General features: G+C 34.6%; 3 protein-coding genes across 10 annotated transcripts; 1 reads left to right on the forward strand and 2 right to left on the reverse strand.

Annotated features, from left to right (window-relative positions):
• Positions 1 to 1056: 1056 nt before the first annotated feature.
• Positions 1057 to 5813, reverse strand: LOC140969271 (aspartic proteinase 36-like). Its single transcript, XM_073430575.1, has 10 exons — positions 5268 to 5813; positions 4714 to 4843; positions 4336 to 4583; positions 3727 to 3954; positions 2879 to 3041; positions 2661 to 2734; positions 2480 to 2576; positions 2126 to 2192; positions 1465 to 1536; positions 1057 to 1376 (listed from the first exon to the last, which is right to left on the reverse strand). The coding sequence occupies exons 1-10, from the start codon at positions 5501 to 5503 to the stop codon at positions 1198 to 1200; spliced, it is 1494 nt and encodes a 497-aa protein (XP_073286676.1). The 5' UTR covers positions 5504 to 5813; the 3' UTR covers positions 1057 to 1197.
• Positions 5814 to 6716: 903 nt separating this feature from the next.
• LOC140969251 (argininosuccinate lyase, chloroplastic) lies at positions 6717 to 11436 on the forward strand. Of its 4 annotated transcripts, XM_073430550.1 has the most exons (8): positions 6718 to 7116; positions 7269 to 7532; positions 7935 to 8051; positions 8565 to 8713; positions 9678 to 9969; positions 10450 to 10614; positions 10721 to 10795; positions 10984 to 11219. In XM_073430550.1, the coding sequence occupies exons 1-7, from the start codon at positions 6814 to 6816 to the stop codon at positions 10754 to 10756; spliced, it is 1326 nt and encodes a 441-aa protein (XP_073286651.1). In that variant the 5' UTR covers positions 6718 to 6813; the 3' UTR covers positions 10757 to 10795; positions 10984 to 11219. The 4 variants fall into 4 exon arrangements, with proteins under 4 accessions (XP_073286649.1, XP_073286651.1, XP_073286650.1 ...); XM_073430548.1 differs by having other exon boundaries at positions 6717 to 7116; positions 10450 to 10795; XM_073430549.1 differs by having other exon boundaries at positions 10721 to 11125.
• A 228-nt stretch (positions 11437 to 11664) lies between these two features.
• LOC140969226 (mitochondrial ATPase complex subunit ATP10-like) lies at positions 11665 to 14769 on the reverse strand. 5 transcript variants are annotated; one of them, XM_073430505.1, is made up of 7 exons: positions 14548 to 14765; positions 14344 to 14415; positions 14202 to 14265; positions 13883 to 14071; positions 13205 to 13276; positions 12120 to 12298; positions 11671 to 11995 (listed from the first exon to the last, which is right to left on the reverse strand). In XM_073430505.1, exons 1-7 carry the CDS (start codon positions 14646 to 14648, stop codon positions 11878 to 11880), a joined length of 795 nt encoding a protein of 264 aa, XP_073286606.1. In that variant the 5' UTR covers positions 14649 to 14765; the 3' UTR covers positions 11671 to 11877. The 5 variants fall into 5 exon arrangements, with proteins under 5 accessions (XP_073286607.1, XP_073286606.1, XP_073286605.1 ...); XM_073430504.1 differs by having other exon boundaries at positions 11672 to 11995; positions 14344 to 14384; positions 14548 to 14767; XM_073430508.1 differs by having other exon boundaries at positions 11675 to 11995; positions 14202 to 14270; positions 14344 to 14384; positions 14548 to 14706.
• Between the last annotated feature and the right edge of the window lie 1094 nt (positions 14770 to 15863).

The following is a 15863-nucleotide window of genomic DNA, read 5'->3' on the forward strand; positions in this document are numbered from 1 at the left end:
ATGTTTGTAATTAAATTTTTTCAAACCCTCAAACTTTAGCTTGTATTATTTTTAAACTTTTGTTTCCAAACACTCTTTACTTTTATTTCTCGTTCATTTTTTTAATTTTTATTGTAAAAGAATCACGTTAAAATAAGTAGAAACTCTTCCAATCACTCCTTGGTTATTGAATAACTGACTAGAAGAGCAACGAAAACCATATTTTTTTTACACTGATGATTTTTAAAAAATTTTTTTTAAAAAATATATGGGAGATTACGGCATAAATTATTTGTTTAAAAAAAAATTATGATTGGTTTGGAATGGAGATGGTCAAGGATAGTCAAGCTTTTAATTTATTTATTTATTTTTTTATCATTTTAAGTTCATTTTTTTCTCTTTTGATTACCCAATTTATCTCGTAAGCATTGTAAAAAAAATTATCTCGTAAATCATTTATTTGATGGATATATTTTAAAGGTCTTTATTCTTTACTAGTAAGTAAATATTAATTGCTACCAGGTGGTCTCACATATCTTTATTCTAACTTTGTTTATATTTACAATAATAAGTAATATTTGTGACATAAAAAATAAATTTTTTTTCATGAATGACCTTAATATGAGATTTGTGTCATAAAAATTTTTATATTTAATAATATAGATATATATATATATCAGATATTGATAATTTTTTTTTCAAGTCTACGAATGTCATCCATGTTAAATTAAGTTGTTGGTTCAAAAAAATCAATCAAAACGTATAGTGATATTTATAAATTACAAAATCAATATAGTTATATAAAAACGTTTATATTTTCATCAAGATCTTGCGAATTTAATCTACAAATGAAGTGGAAAATGTTTATAATTCAATTGGATCCCACAAATTAACAACTCCATAAAAACAAATTATTTTAAAAAGTTATTAAATCTCTACATTAAATAGACACCTCAAATCAAGAACAATCAACCCCTATCACTACATAAATTTAGTAATGATTTTTAATTCATTAGAAAAATCCAAAAAATCCAGAAAAGCATTTTTTTCCCTCGAAAAATTAATACAACATTATAAACCAGCAACGTGACCATTCTGCTCAAAAAACAACCTATAATCTCAGTGGAACAAAGTTGCATTCGAGGCATACAAAATACACATTTCCTGTCTCTGAAATGAATTAAGACTGCAAACTAAAAGTAATTACAAAGAAACGAGTTACAAAAATGGTAAAACACTAAAGAATGATACATGCAACAATAAAACTATAATCACACTTATTATTATATGCTTGTAAGGATCCTCAAAATGTGCTGAATTAGCTTCACCAAGTTGTCCCGCATTGACAAATTCGGTTTTACCTGTACTAGTGGTGGATACGTTTACAGACGACAAACCTAGTACAAGACACGATGCAGTTAGGTTCGCAGATTCTGGCGATTGATCGAAGTTTGAGATTTAGAAACATGGTGTCATGAAACTTACAGTCATAATTAGCCCATCCGATCCTCTGACCGGATAAATCATATACAACGACCTTATCTTTTAGGACAAGATCTGCCAATTGATAAAAATCTGTATTAGTTCTCATTTCAATGAATAGCTGAGAAAATGAGAGAAAAACAAGGATTATAAATATTCACATATATATCCCAGTCCTAAGATAGGAGGTCTCTTAAAGACCAGGAACATGTGAGTCAAGATTTAGTTAAACTAACTGTGAGATTGAAAAGAAGAACTCATGCAAAATCGTACCAGAAAACTTCCTTCTGATCTTTTTCACTAATGGATCGATCACAGAAACATCTCTGAACACGCTCGAGTGAGATTTAATATTATTGTGGACAAGCAAGTTAAGTTCCAAGCCAGTCAAAATCGATTTCAAGACTAGAAAAAGGAGGGTTTAGATATTTCTCAAAATGATGAAATAAAACATATCTTTTTACTCCTTTTTCTTCCACGCTTTCCCTCGAAAACCAGGTAATATCATATTTTCATTGGTGCTCGAGACTACGAAAAAAATCCAAATACACCAGATTTTCCGACTTAAAATTTATGACCACAATAATTCGTAAAACCTAACTAACCTAACTAGTAAGTAGTAACATATGAGAGCTAAAGAAACAGTGTAATATACACTTCATACCTCCTAAAATTGTAATTCCTTGACCCTGAAACTTCTGAATGCCAATGCACCACATGGCTGCACCAGCCTACACAGACAAACACGACACGTTCCATGTTACATTTTGTTTCCTGGCATATCTTCACTTACATTAAAGAAAGGGTGTAATTTCCAAAAACACAAAATGCTTGATGAGCTTACAGTAACTCAAGATTTCAAGATTCATATAAGTGATTTTATCTTTTGTTATACCGCCAAGATCTTACTTGAATAAGTCTAAACTCCGTAAGGACAACTAATATTCGCACAGCCCCAAACATGGTTGAGATATGTCAAAATTCCAGGAGTTCCAAGTAATACTATGTGTAGACTTACGATAGAATCCTGCTTCAAAAGGTAGTCTGGAGGGTTTAGTATCATTGATGCACCACCAGCAAAGTTAAAACTAACTGTAGGGAAGATTTCCGAGACACTATAGAAAAGAATGTATAAACAAGAATAAGCAAAGGCAACTAACACAAAAGATATGTGACGATGACGAGGTTGAAAGAAAAACCTGGAGACAGCTAAATAACACTGGTTTCCCTTTGAAAGAATTGGACGAACAGACTGTGAAACATATTGCGTAATCTGTAAAAGATAAGAGATGCTGTATTATGAGTATCATGTAATGTAAATTATTACATAAACATTCTTGAAAATGACAAATTCAATGTTCGTGATATGTGAATACCTAGTAGTATTCATTTCACTAAACAAACAGAAATAACATACAGCGGCAATAAAAGGATCATATGCCTCTTGTGCAAGGTAGGTCAATGTTGTTCCTGAGTCGACTATGGTTCCTCGGTTTTCGGATGTTGCAAATACGGACGGATTAATGGATAATGTCTGCCCATTTACAGCAATGCTTTGTAGATTTATGTTGTAATGTGGCCTGAGAATTTTAACGTGGAAACAGTAATCAAAATGCAGCGAGAAGGTGGCACATCTAATTTAATAAATTGATGAAAAGTCGATGACAGAATGCATTAGTGAACATTTATCAGAATTTTTATGCTTAATTCACTTTAAATCACCCCTTTAACGTAGAGATCTATTTTCTGTCGGAACTTAAACTAACTACATTTGAAGGCGTTGACCATGGAATAAAGGATTTATGGTGTCAATATGAATCCTAATAATCTGATGTTAATCAAATCTAAAAATATGAATGAAGAAAACTGATCAATCACATCATTCTCCATGAATGAAAACTAGTAGAACTATGAGATCACTCCTTTCATTTTCAGGTGACGGTGGTCTGGAGAAATTTGCAATCCTTGGGATTTCCCTAATCCTCCCTTCCCAAAAGGAAGAGTCGAAAAGCTTTTGTGAGAAATCAAATATAAAATCCTGGGATCATACATCACATTGCATATAATTTTATTGAGATTTACTGAATGGCTTCCTCTAACATGTTTGCCTAAATGTATATTTCTATATGCATCAAGGCCATCTTTGGGGATTTTCTGGTAGACCTTGTCGAAATGAACTCGTAAATCCTGTGCATTTTCCTGTTTCTTCTCACCACATTCTCAACATTTAAAATTTAACAGTTAAAGTAGGAATAATATATTAACTGTGACGGAACAAGAGGAGTGTAAACAAGATTAGGGTCCACGATCTGACCGAGCACCAATATACCGCCCCCACCATTTCCTCCTTTCAAGCAATGGGAAAACGAATTTGGGGTAACTCCCTTTGAAGAAAGTTGTGAAACTATAGATAAACCATTCCTTCCAAATCCAAATATTCCATCGACTGCCCTATCCGGCTTCGTTAGATCCCCAGTCTGTGATGTGCTACACCTGTTCAAAAAACAAAAAAAAATCAATGCAACTTAGTCAACGAAAATATAAAACTATGCAGGGACTGTGTGATCTGAAACAACCCCGCAGGTCCAACTGCTTTTGGTAATATTGGTGAAATTGACGTAATTATACTATGTCATGCACAATTTTGGTAATATCCATGTAATTATACTATGCTATATACGTAAGGCATCTCTGGTAATAGTATCAGAACTTTCATTAGAATAAAATAGGATTCTCCATTTGGCAGTAGTTTTTCTTCTGATTTTATAATGGTTTTCCACTTAAATATTTGTCTCCGTTTGTTTGTTTTACCTTTCAACAGTTTTGTTTGATGTTCCGAACAGAATATAATAGCGTCTATCAACAAGATCTCACCCAAAAACAACAAGCGCTGAAGCATTTGAAGTCAAAGAATTCCCGACTACCGTGTCTAAATACATAGAATCTTGTATAAAATATCCTGACGTCCCACTACCATCACCGTACTGAAACTTGTATCCGCAGCGATTCTGATCCAAACAAAAAGAATCAGAAGATTGTGCTCCCAAAGTACACCTTTGGTCCGAGCATGAGATCGGCTTCGCGGTTGATGAGCTGGAAGGATCGAAAAACTCGAGCTGAATCTGTTGATAGGCACTTAATATCAGTGAAATTACATCCTCCAAACTATGCTTCCACAGTAACAAAAACAAACAGAAAAGTTCAAGAAAAACTAAATTGATAAAGAATTTCAAAGCAAAGGAGAATCTTTACCGGGAGTCCACTCGATGTGGGGCAACCAGTACAGGGGTTGCAACTGACCCATAACACATCGCTCCCAGTATCTATCTGCACATAGAATTCTTTAGGAGGATTCCCCAACTTAACTTTAGTAAAGTATAACCTACAAAAAAGAAAGATTCACCATCCCAACATTGAAGATTAATATTAATAGACAAGAATCTGATAGAGCTACTTCAAGAAATGTACGAATCATTTCAAAGCAGAATAAAGTTGGCACAAAAATCAAATCTTTTTTTGAACATTATCCTTCACTAAATCATTAACCTCAAATACACTATACTATATCATCTTACACAGGAATGAAGGAAAGATAAAACCTTAAATTCATAAAAGAACAAGGATTAAACCCATATATCCATGAACAATGCCAACATTAACGAAAACAGAATTTAAGCAAATCTTTTTTCTGTTTCTGTTTTTTTAAGCTATTATGCACAATTACAAAATTTGACCAACTATCCCTGCAAATACTCGTACACACATCTTCAAAAGAAAGAAAAAAAAATGAGAATCTAGGTACATACCCAACAAGAAAAGGATCGTAGGTTCCTCCAACATGAAAATCAACGACAACTAGAGATTGTTGCTGCAAGAATCTGCCATGTCTGATTCGATCACTGTCTCTGAGTTGACCCAGCTCAATCCCTCTGTGGCTCGCCCTCTCCAGGGTCAACTTCACGCTATTCCCTTCACCACCAACCGCCGTTACCGCCACCAAAATGGACACAGCCACCGCCACAAAAATCCTTTCCGCCGGCATTTCCTGTAAACCCCTCTCTTTATTCCCTTTGTCAAATCAATACAAAGGCTGTAAATCCATTTATACAAAGATATATTTAGTGAAAATGCTGTAAGAAAACAGGAGTGCGAGCTAGCGTATATATATGCGTGTATATACCATATGTCGGCATTCTTCCAAAGCAAAAAAAGTTAGTGCGCATGTATATACATAGATACATATGTGTGTGTGTTTATACTATATATTTCACAAATTTGTGAGTGTATTCTTGTGTGGTTGTGTGTGAAATGTGAATTTAGACAGATGAACGAGGAGCTGGACAGCACGGCCTACCGAACTTAGCTGTCCGCTGATTAAGTTCGGTAATTGAAGGCAATTTTTTAGAATTAGATAAATAAATAATAAAAAACTCAAAAATAAATAATACTTATTTAAAAAAAAACATTTTTAATCATGAACTTATATCGTTTGACTTGTAGAATAAACGAGTTATATCTATCTAAATCCATTTTATTGAACATCCTTAACTAAAGTCTGAGAACAAAAATATGAAAGAATAGCATAGTAAGCTCGAAGCAGTACTAAAAAATTAACAATTCTAATAGATCAAATCCTTATAGAAGTTCATACAAAAATTTGACCTTATTTTTCAAGTAACAAAGTTTATCCGTTATATTATGTAGAGAGTCTAGAGATAATCGAGTCGAGTCGAATCGAACTCTTGAATGTTTGAGCTTGACTCATTTATAATGGAGCCGAGCTCGAGCTTTATTTAACGAATATATTCATGGCTCATGAGCTTATTCAAACTTTTATCGAACCTAAACGAACTTTATAAATATGAATTATATATTTAAATCTTCATTAAATTCATTAAAAAATGAATTATATATTTAGAGAAAATTTTGACATTCTTATTTAAACTTGTAAATTTATTAAAATAAATAAATTTAATAGATTTTTCTATATCTTTAATAATTAATGTACAAAATCAATAAATCAAATATCAAAACTATTATTTTTTCATCTAAGAGATGACTCACGAACTTACCAATAAACATGTTCAAGAGCTAACGAGCAGAATATTGTAAAACTCGAGTTTGGTTCGTTTATCTTAACGATCCTTATTAAACGAATTCAAACAAATTTTTATCTAATTGAGTTTCAAAGACCTCACAAACAGTCTGGTTGAAATACTTGCGAGCAAATATATAGATAAGCCTAATAATATAAAAGTCAAGGGTTGAGATTAACTTAGAATTTGAACAGATGGTATCGATTATGTTTTGTAAATCTTAACACTACTCAGAATTTTGTATTTGGCCTTTGAAATGGAGTCAAAGCTGTTCTCAGACACTCCGCACCTGTTCCCATCCTTCTCCAAACCCCAGCTCCTCCCAACCCCCATTACTGGAAGCCCTAATTTACCTATCTATTCAATCCACCGCCGTTCCTTCTCGCCAGTCGCCGCCGTGAAGATGGATTCCAAGGAAGTCAAGCTCTGGGGAGGACGATTTGAGGGCAGCGTCACCGAAGCTGTAGAGAAATTCACGGAGTCGATCTCCTTCGATAAAGACCTTTACAAGCATGACATTATGGGCAGCCGCGCTCACGCGTCAATGCTTGCTCGTCAGGTTCTTTTTCATCTTCATTACCTGCAAATGAATGTATTACAGTTGCTTCCTGTCGAGTACCACTTCAAAATCGATTTTTTTTTGTTTTACTGTAACACGATTATTTTGTAAAAATGTTGCTTTGGTTGTCTTATTGTATGATGTCATTGCAGGGATTAATTACGGAAGACGACAAGAACAGCATTTTGAAAGGTCTTGTTGAGATTGAGGGGCAGATTGAGAGAGGAGAGTTTGTGTGGAGGACCGACAGAGAGGATGTCCACATGAACATCGAAGCTGCGCTTACTGATTTGGTTGGCGAACCTGCAAAGAAGCTTCACACTGCTCGCAGTAGAAATGATCAAGTTTGCACTGACTTTCGCCTCTGGTGTCGTGATGCGATTGATAATATTGTTATGCGTGTTAAACACCTTCAGGTTGGGTGACTTTTTGGCTCATTTTACTATATCAAAACTGCATTGACTTTAATGAGATTCCCATTGGTAGTGCTCTGTTGAGAATTCAAACTAAAACTGTCTTAGTAAGGTACGCCACTTCGAATCAAATCTGTTATTCACCTAAATGATATGTGCTACAGCCTACACCAGTATTCAGTACAGCTTACTTTTCCTGACGGAAGTTTTAGTTGACATAGCTGTTGCAGTTTTTTTTAAAAGACAAGTTGTCAATTTTGGTGTATAAATTAAACAGTTGTAGCATGTGATTACTCATCAGGGATCACCTGTCAATGTTTGTTTAGTTTTTATTAATCTGGCATGCCTACAGTGCAATCAATTTTCACTCCTCTCTCTCGGATACGTTTTCTGTAAAATCTCCAGGTTGCGCTGGTGAAGCTAGCTCTGAAAAATGAGGGATTAATAGTTCCTGGTTATACTCATTTGCAACGGGCACAACCTGTTTTACTGCAACATCTTCTTCTAGCATATGTCGAGCAGGTTAGTTGCTTCATTTGTGGAGAACTTACCCACTCTATCATTTCAAACATCATTGTTCCTGAAAAACTTCCTTTCTAATTTCATTATTTTTTATTTCATTTCGACGTTAACTTGTATTTTTAACTTGGACATGTTGGCCTTTTTTTAATTTTGTTCTTACCCCAGAACAATTTTTTAGTTAGAATTCAATTTTGACTGTTTATGAGTATGTATAGGTCTCCTAGGAATATTGGTTTTAATTAATAGATTATGGGACGAATGAAATTCTTTTGTAAACTAGCCAAGTTTTAATGCCTCGGGTGTTTGGTTCCATTTTCCTTTTGTTCTCGCATCCCTGGAAATTTTCTACCTTTGTGCTCTATGCATATTTCCATAAGTTTGCCTCTTTATTTCTCAAATACGTAGTTTTTTTTATGGCTGAGAGGATAGTAGATATACTTATCTGTAACATATGCTCTAATCTCATGCTCAACTGACATGATGCTAATCATTTGTGAAACTAATATGTTGCAGCTTGAACGAGATGCAGGCCGTTTGCTGGATTGTCGAGAGAGAATGAATTTCTGTCCCCTGGGTGCATGTGCATTAGCTGGTACTGGCTTGCCCATAGATAGATTTATGACTTCTGAGGCTCTGGGTTTCATTGCCCCCTTGAGAAACAGGTATGGGCCATATCTCATGGGTGCTTATTAAATATACATTCAGGTCATGTCCCTGTACAGGATGTCTTGAGTGCCTGTACATGCTCCATATTTGTGATTTCATTCTTTGCTAGGTTTTGAGAAGCCAGGTTTAGTTCAAAGTTCAAACTAATTGAGATGCCTTATTGGTCACTGAAATGGCCTTCTAAAGCTGCCATGTGCAATTACACAAAATATTGGCTTTATAAAATAAGTAATCATAAATAATCAGATAAAAATTCTTCGGCTAATCTTACCAGTTTGAGAGATGCTATTGAATCTACTTCTCCCTGATTGCTTGGGGTGTAAAATTTTTTCATTGATTGGGTATTTTGACCCCATTCCCCTGCCAATTTTTTTTTCCATAATTTCTCGTGAGCTATGATCAAGAGCTCAATTTTCTCACGTGAACAACATATCAGTCATAATTTGTGAAAAAAAATGTACATATAAGTTATGATGTAATCTCCCCTTAATCCCTTTTCGAAGTCATGTTAAATATACCTGTGATTTGTTTGTTGAGCTATGGTGAGTCAACTTGGCTAAACTTTCTTAATTGGTGAACAATAGATAATCTATCTCCATTGGTACTGTCTATAGTTCAAAGGTAAAATGGTCCAAAGCCAAACTTATGGAGCGGAAAGAATTGCCCTCAGGCAGTTGTTCCAATGTAGTGAATACCCTTCTGTGGTTCTTTTAGTTCTTTAGCTCCATTTCAAATCAGTTCAATTTACGGAAGTCGCAAACAATTCCATGGTTAATATGTAGTGGATTCCAATTTGTACATTTTCTTATCCTAGCGGGCCCCGACTTTTTGTTTGTGATTATTTCCATTGATGCAATTTAAGTTTTAACATTTTGTTTTGGAGTTCCATTTCTGTCTTTGTATGACCCCCTTAAGTATTTGGGTTTCCAAAATTATTGGTGACATTTTCATATTAAATAGCATCGATGCAGTTTCAGATCGAGATTTTGTTATGGAGTTCCTTTCTGCCAATTCTATCACAGCCACCCATCTGTCCCGGCTTGGTGAAGAATGGGTATTGTGGGCATCAGAAGAATTTGGTTTTCTTACTCCTAGTGACTCAGTTTCAACTGGAAGTAGTATAATGCCTCAGAAAAAGAACCCTGACCCAATGGAACTCGTCCGAGGAAAATCTGCCAGAGTTATAGGAGACCTGGTTTCACTTCTTGTGTTGTGCAAGGGTCTTCCTCATGCATACAACCGGGATTTACAGGTTATAAATCGAACAACTCAATTACCCAAAATGAAGTATTACTCGTCCGGCTCGACTGCTTTCTCAAATCTCAGTTTGTCACCTCTTTCGAATTACAATCCCTCTCTTGCTCATCAATGTTAACTGTTTTTGATGTTGTTGGTTTCTTTAATGTCATTTTTCCATCATCATATGTTTTTTTAAAAAAATAAATTTCATATGGTTTCTGGTACCGCTTCATTACTGGTGATTAGAAGTCTGACATGCTATTTCAATTTATTTTTATTTTTATTATAATCCTGTGAGGAATTTTTTTTTTTTGGAGAATGACCCTCTCAAAACTAATTTTTAAATATAAGACATTCTCAAAACAGTTCTGTATATACGCTTTTTCTCGTGGAAGTTCATGAATTGGAAAAAATTCAAATCATAAAGTTGAACTTTTAACTATCCCGATCCTATAATTTTAGAGACAGCCTGAATGTTTATTCTTTAAACCAGGAAGACAAAGAACCTGTGTTTGACAGTGTCAAAGCCATAGTGGGAATGCTTGAAGTGTCGGCAGAGTTTGCGCAGAACATCACCTTTAATCATGAGAGAATTCGGAAAGCTTTACCTGCTGGTCATCTTGATGCCACAACACTTGCAGACTACCTTGTCAAAAAGGTACGTGACACATCATTTGATTCGATCCTTGCTGAATATCGTCAATCGTCATTAATAATATGTTTCCCAACTTTGATGAAATTGTCACATTGGTCGAGGATACAAGGAAAAAGCTATATTGTGGAGCTGGAAACTTGTGTGAACGTATTCTATGATTTCAGCAACCTGAAAACTTGAAAAGGTCTGGTGGATAGGAATGCTACTAATGATTTGTTGATCAAAATGACCAAAACTTGCTCATCTCCTCGTCTATTTTATTGTTGTGATCTAACATTTACTTTAGAAAAGGTTGTGCTCTGGATGAATTTTTGGCACCTTCAGTAAGCCTGATATTTGAAATCCATTCTAACAATAATATCAACCACGCAGGGAATACCTTTCCGAACTTCTCATGATATAGTTGGAAGGTCCGTCGCCATGTGTGTTTCGAGAAATTGCCAGCTTTCGGACTTGAGTCTCGATGAGCTAAGAAGCATAAGCCCATCATTTGACGAAGATGTCTACGATTTTCTCGGAGTCGAAAATGCAATTAAAAATTTCAGTTCTTATGGTTCCACTGGCTCAGAATGTGTGTCTATTCAACTCGCATATTGGGTCGACAAACTCAGCATGAGCAATAAAGAGAAGTAGTGTTTGCCCACAAGGAAAAAGAATCAAGAACTTGATTGTGTCGCAGGTGGATGCCGCAAGGAAATTTTGCGAGCAACAGGTGGTTGTAAAATTGTCTGATGAGAATAGTATACATTCTGAAGCTTTATTTATGCTATGGTTGGAAATTTTATTTTTATATTCTGACTATTAATATATGGTGGTATTAATGTTTCCACTACTTTATTCTTATGGCTTACGGTTAAAACTTAAAAGTAGAAAAATGCTTTTTTCTTTTCTTTTCAATCACATGAAAAATGGCTCAAATCTAATACGATCTCAAGAGAGAGTCGAGATCATGATATATTTTGGGTGACTCCCAATAGCATCATTTTCCGAAGTTTATCAGCTAATTAACTAAACCCTACAGCCTCCACTCCTCACAAGTCCTTCCGCCACAGCAAAAATAACAATAAAAGGAATAGTAAACACGATCAAGATTGAAACCACTTGGTGTAAATTTCTCTCGACAAGGCATTGACATTTAATTGAGCAAAAGAAAGAATCAACGCTGAGATAGTGAAATATAACAAGAAATTGACAATTGTTCACGCGTTTACATCGTTCAACTCGAGCATAACCGGTTTATGATTGTTCGATTTGTGTGGTCGTTCCTTATTTTTCGTCAAGTAGAAGGGACGTGCAGGAAAGAAGGGATATCAATTCTTCTTGTTTTGCTGAACCAAAACCTTGCCATCTAATCCTACCCATTTTGTCAATCAAGAATATGTACCTGCACAACATCAGTCACGGATAATTATAACTAAAATATACTTCAAAATTATTTGATTTATGCAATCAGGTGAGAACGCTTAGAAAACGAGATATGATGAAAACACAAGCAAAATTCCACGTACCCAGTAAGAAGGTTTAATATTCTAAGCTCTTTTCTGAAGTAATAGTGATCACCAAATGAATAAACTATCCGCCTTTGCAAAAAGTCTTTCGTTCCTCCAGGTTTTGGCTTCCTCATGATTTTCAGCAGTAGTTTCTTGATAGGATTACGAGTCAATAGCCATGAATCTATGAAGGATATCTGCAACAGAGAAGTTATAACCATAAAAAGATAGGAATCACTCCTCAGATGACATTTTGCTAGAAAAAAAATTATGGGTTATTGGTACCAAAGTGTCATACTGCCAAACATGAGAGATACGACCATGCCATTCAATCTTTACAGCAAAATAATAAAACATGAAACATGATCATCGCACAGTACATCTATCCCTTATGCAAGACTATTGAAGACAAATAACTTCACACCACATGCATCACATTTCCATTTTCATGTAAAGATTGAGGAAAGAAAACGGCAAAAAAGTGTAGCAGGCAATGTTGGGCACCTCAGAATGAATTATTAAGGTGTTTGGACGTTCTATTACTTCGAATTTTTGAAATTACTTTAACAAATTCTTTTTTATGAGCTTACTTGAAAAAGAATTTTTGGAAGTTGATGAAATATTTTGATTTTAGACACTGGTTCGTATGGTTTTTGATGTATGATGGATCTTTCAATATTTGAACATGTGATTGTGGGTCTATATTTCTGGGAACAATATAGTGACAGTGACAGAAATATAATTTTTTAAAGCAGATCAAGTTGATTGATCGTTGATGGTTGATAAAAACCTAGTGCTAATCGGTCTTCAAGTGGATAAATCTCCAATTAAAAACCCAAACACAGAGACTATAAGCTTCTGCAGACAGAGATGGTTCAAAGCAATGATTTTTTTGCATGGCACAGCCTCACATAGCATGATAAAGCACCAGATTAATAACCAAAGTTTTCCTGTTATTTTCTGAAAGAAGATAGGCGAAAAATCATGTAACATTCATTAAACAAATGAGAGAGTTAAATTACAAATTTAGTGGAAAAATATTGTTCTTCGCTTTAAAATTTGATTCTTTGACAATCAAAGTATCAGAAGATTAACAGAAATACCTCGTATAACTGAACATCACCAGAATGACCAAAAGTATCAAGAAAAGGCAAGCTCCAAGAATCTATCATAGGCTGTCAAAACCCAAGAGAGAAATGAAATAAATAAACAAAAAAAAAAAGCTGCGTCCTAGTAAATCTAATCTCAATATATTGTAATAAAACTTTAACGATCGCAAAGGAAAGGTTTTTCTCACAGCTATACAAGTTTAATCTTCTACTAGCTTCATTTTTTCTGAACATAATGATTTTTTTTCATTTTCTTCAGACAACTGAAAACTAACTATTCAAAGAGTCAAAATCACGATCTATTAACTTCTCTAATCCAGTTCCATTTTATTGTAGTTGCTCAATTCGTAAATAGGAGCCAGGAGCACATACTAACTTCAGAAATAACATGCATTTCAAAAGTCAAATAGCAGGTTACACTTGAATTCATTCCAATTTAGAAAGCTTCAAGCAGAAATATGAATACAAGAAATTATTCCAGGCATTTCACATTTTCTGCTCTTCTTTTAGTGGATACACTTAGCTATAGTTTGACTCTTTATTTGCACATCAAGAACAATAAATATGTACCACGACAGTTGATAACTGTGACAGATATAACATATTTATATATAATTAAAATCTTCCAGCTGAAGAGGATGGCTCGACAGAATCCATCTAATGTTTTCTCACCTGTGAGCTGGCACGAAATGACAAACACAATAATGTCACTTTAGCTACATTCAACTTGGGTGTATTCGCATCATTCCCAGCAGAGGTTATAGGCAGCTTAAGGCTAGAACCATCGGAGTAGTTCACGTCCAACATAGGAAATTTTGCAGCTGCACTTGCTGGAATTATAATCTTATTTGCCATTGCTATCTGCATGACACGACGCATAACATTTCACCAAGCTATCCGACCTCGTAAGCATTAATTCTTCAACTGTTTCTCCTAAAAGTTATTCATCAACAATATAACCAACACCGATATCCAATAATAAATACCATACCTTCCCACCATGCTGCTTCATCTCAGCCATGTCCGCAAAGTACCCTCTATTCATCTCATCTTTACTGTCCTAAACCGCAAATAAAATCATTCACACTTAACCAAATGCAGCTTCACAACACATGAATTTTCAAATTACTCACAGCCGAGCACGTTCTTTCTCAATTGCCTCCTTACTTCCAATCTGTGGTCCAAATAACCAAAAGTGGATACTCCTTAAACAACACCAATAGAATTCCATCAATAAAATCACTCGAAACCGATTCAAAACCAATCCCTCTAATCGTGATTTGAATTCACGGGACAAAACCAAATCTTGAAGGCGAATCTTTATGGTTTCAACTGACCTGATAAATGTCGAGGGAGCGGCAGGAGCTCCATTGAGATGGATTCTGTGAAGGGAAAACTGGGAATGGCTTACTTTCTTCTTTGATACAGTTTCTAGCATAAAATTTTACCGGTGATGAACACAGCAGTCTCTTCGACCTCAGCATCGTCGATGTTTTTTTTTTCAGATAAACAAATACTTCCTGAGTAAAAGCTTCGGAAAGAGAGAACAAATGAATGAGTTGGGCTCATAGATTGAAGTGGCCCAGACATTTCAAGCCCGACTGAAGCCCAAAACGTGTCAAACACAGTGGCTAATTCTTCATTTGTGTTGATCAATCATGTTCATATTTATAATAAAAATTAATAAATTTGATATAAAAAGTAATATTTTTTCGTGGATAACTCAAATAAAATATATGTTTCACAAAATTGATCTGTGTGACGGTTGATTCCATCCTACATGTAGGGGCACTACCCTCGTGATAAAATCAATGGCTCAAATTTAGCCACACATACATGGGGTCCACTAATTTTTTTAAAATCACATGTGAATCTTGTCCATCAAAACCATGTGGGGACAGTGCCCTCACATGTAGCATCGAAGCTACCCTGTGTGACCGTCTCACATGAGTTTTGGTGAAGATGATAACCCCGAATATCAATACCCATGAAAACAAACAAAATGATCAAGTGAGTCCCGTTTTCTTTCGAATCAATCATAAATAGGAAAATATTTTTATTTTTCGGGCCTGCGATTTAAGGTTAAATGATTTGTTGCAAATTAAATGTCACGTGTTTTCGAATTAATTTTACACCAATTTCATTTTGAATTAAATATTATCTAACATTAAGTAATTGACTGAACCAAAGGTTTGAAGTTTGACAAATTTCAGACACAAGCTTGAAGAACCATATGATATTTTGAACCTCCTGAATTTCATTCTTATATCAAAACAATATCAATTGATGATACATCTAATCTTCTACAAACCATAAATGATTAAGATGATATTTGCTTGAAACATCCAACCTTCTCACAAGTGTGAAAATGGACTAGTATAGGTGCCCGAACTCAAAAAGAAGCCAACCAATACATAGATAATATAAAACATTACGAGGATGTTTGATATTTTATACACAAAACTCGTGTGAGATAGTTTTACGTGTTTAATTTGTGAGATAAATATCCTATTTGAATCACCAATGAAAAATATATTATTTTTATACAAATATAGACATAATTGACGTCTCACACAAAAATCTAATCTTTTATATAACTTTTATTGATATATTATATAAAATCATAATGTGTTTACCAGTCTTGTTGATGCCG

Source organism: Primulina huaijiensis, unplaced genomic scaffold (assembly GCF_012295235.1).
Source record: "Primulina huaijiensis isolate GDHJ02 unplaced genomic scaffold, ASM1229523v2 scaffold40277, whole genome shotgun sequence".
Classification (NCBI taxonomy): Eukaryota; Viridiplantae; Streptophyta; class Magnoliopsida; order Lamiales; family Gesneriaceae; genus Primulina; species Primulina huaijiensis.

What these genes read in the sequence shown, in the direction of transcription:
- LOC140969271 (XM_073430575.1), bottom strand. Translation starts at nt 5,503, where the DNA reads ATGCCGGCGGAAAGGATTTTTGTGGCGGTGGCTGTGTCCATTTTGGTG. An exon ending in TACGATCCTTTTCTTGTTGG is followed by an intron (nt 4,844 to 5,267) that starts GTATGTACCTAG and finishes TCTTTTTTGTAG; the next exon opens with GTTATACTTTACTAAAGTTA. An exon ending in CCACATCGAGTGGACTCCCG is followed by an intron (nt 4,584 to 4,713) that starts GTAAAGATTCTC and finishes GCCTATCAACAG; the next exon opens with ATTCAGCTCGAGTTTTTCGA.
- LOC140969251 (XM_073430547.1), top strand. Translation starts at nt 6,814, where the DNA reads ATGGAGTCAAAGCTGTTCTCAGACACTCCGCACCTGTTCCCATCCTTC. An exon ending in CATACAACCGGGATTTACAG is followed by an intron (nt 9,970 to 10,449) that starts GTTATAAATCGA and finishes TCTTTAAACCAG; the next exon opens with GAAGACAAAGAACCTGTGTT. An exon ending in CAGACTACCTTGTCAAAAAG is followed by an intron (nt 10,615 to 10,983) that starts GTACGTGACACA and finishes TCAACCACGCAG; the next exon opens with GGAATACCTTTCCGAACTTC.
- LOC140969226 (XM_073430504.1), bottom strand. Translation starts at nt 14,694, where the DNA reads ATGCTGAGGTCGAAGAGACTGCTGTGTTCATCACCGGTAAAATTTTAT. An exon ending in GAGAAAGAACGTGCTCGGCT is followed by an intron (nt 14,266 to 14,343) that starts GTGAGTAATTTG and finishes GGTTTAGGACAG; the next exon opens with TAAAGATGAGATGAATAGAG. An exon ending in TGAAGCAGCATGGTGGGAAG is followed by an intron (nt 14,072 to 14,201) that starts GTATGGTATTTA and finishes CGTGTCATGCAG; the next exon opens with ATAGCAATGGCAAATAAGAT.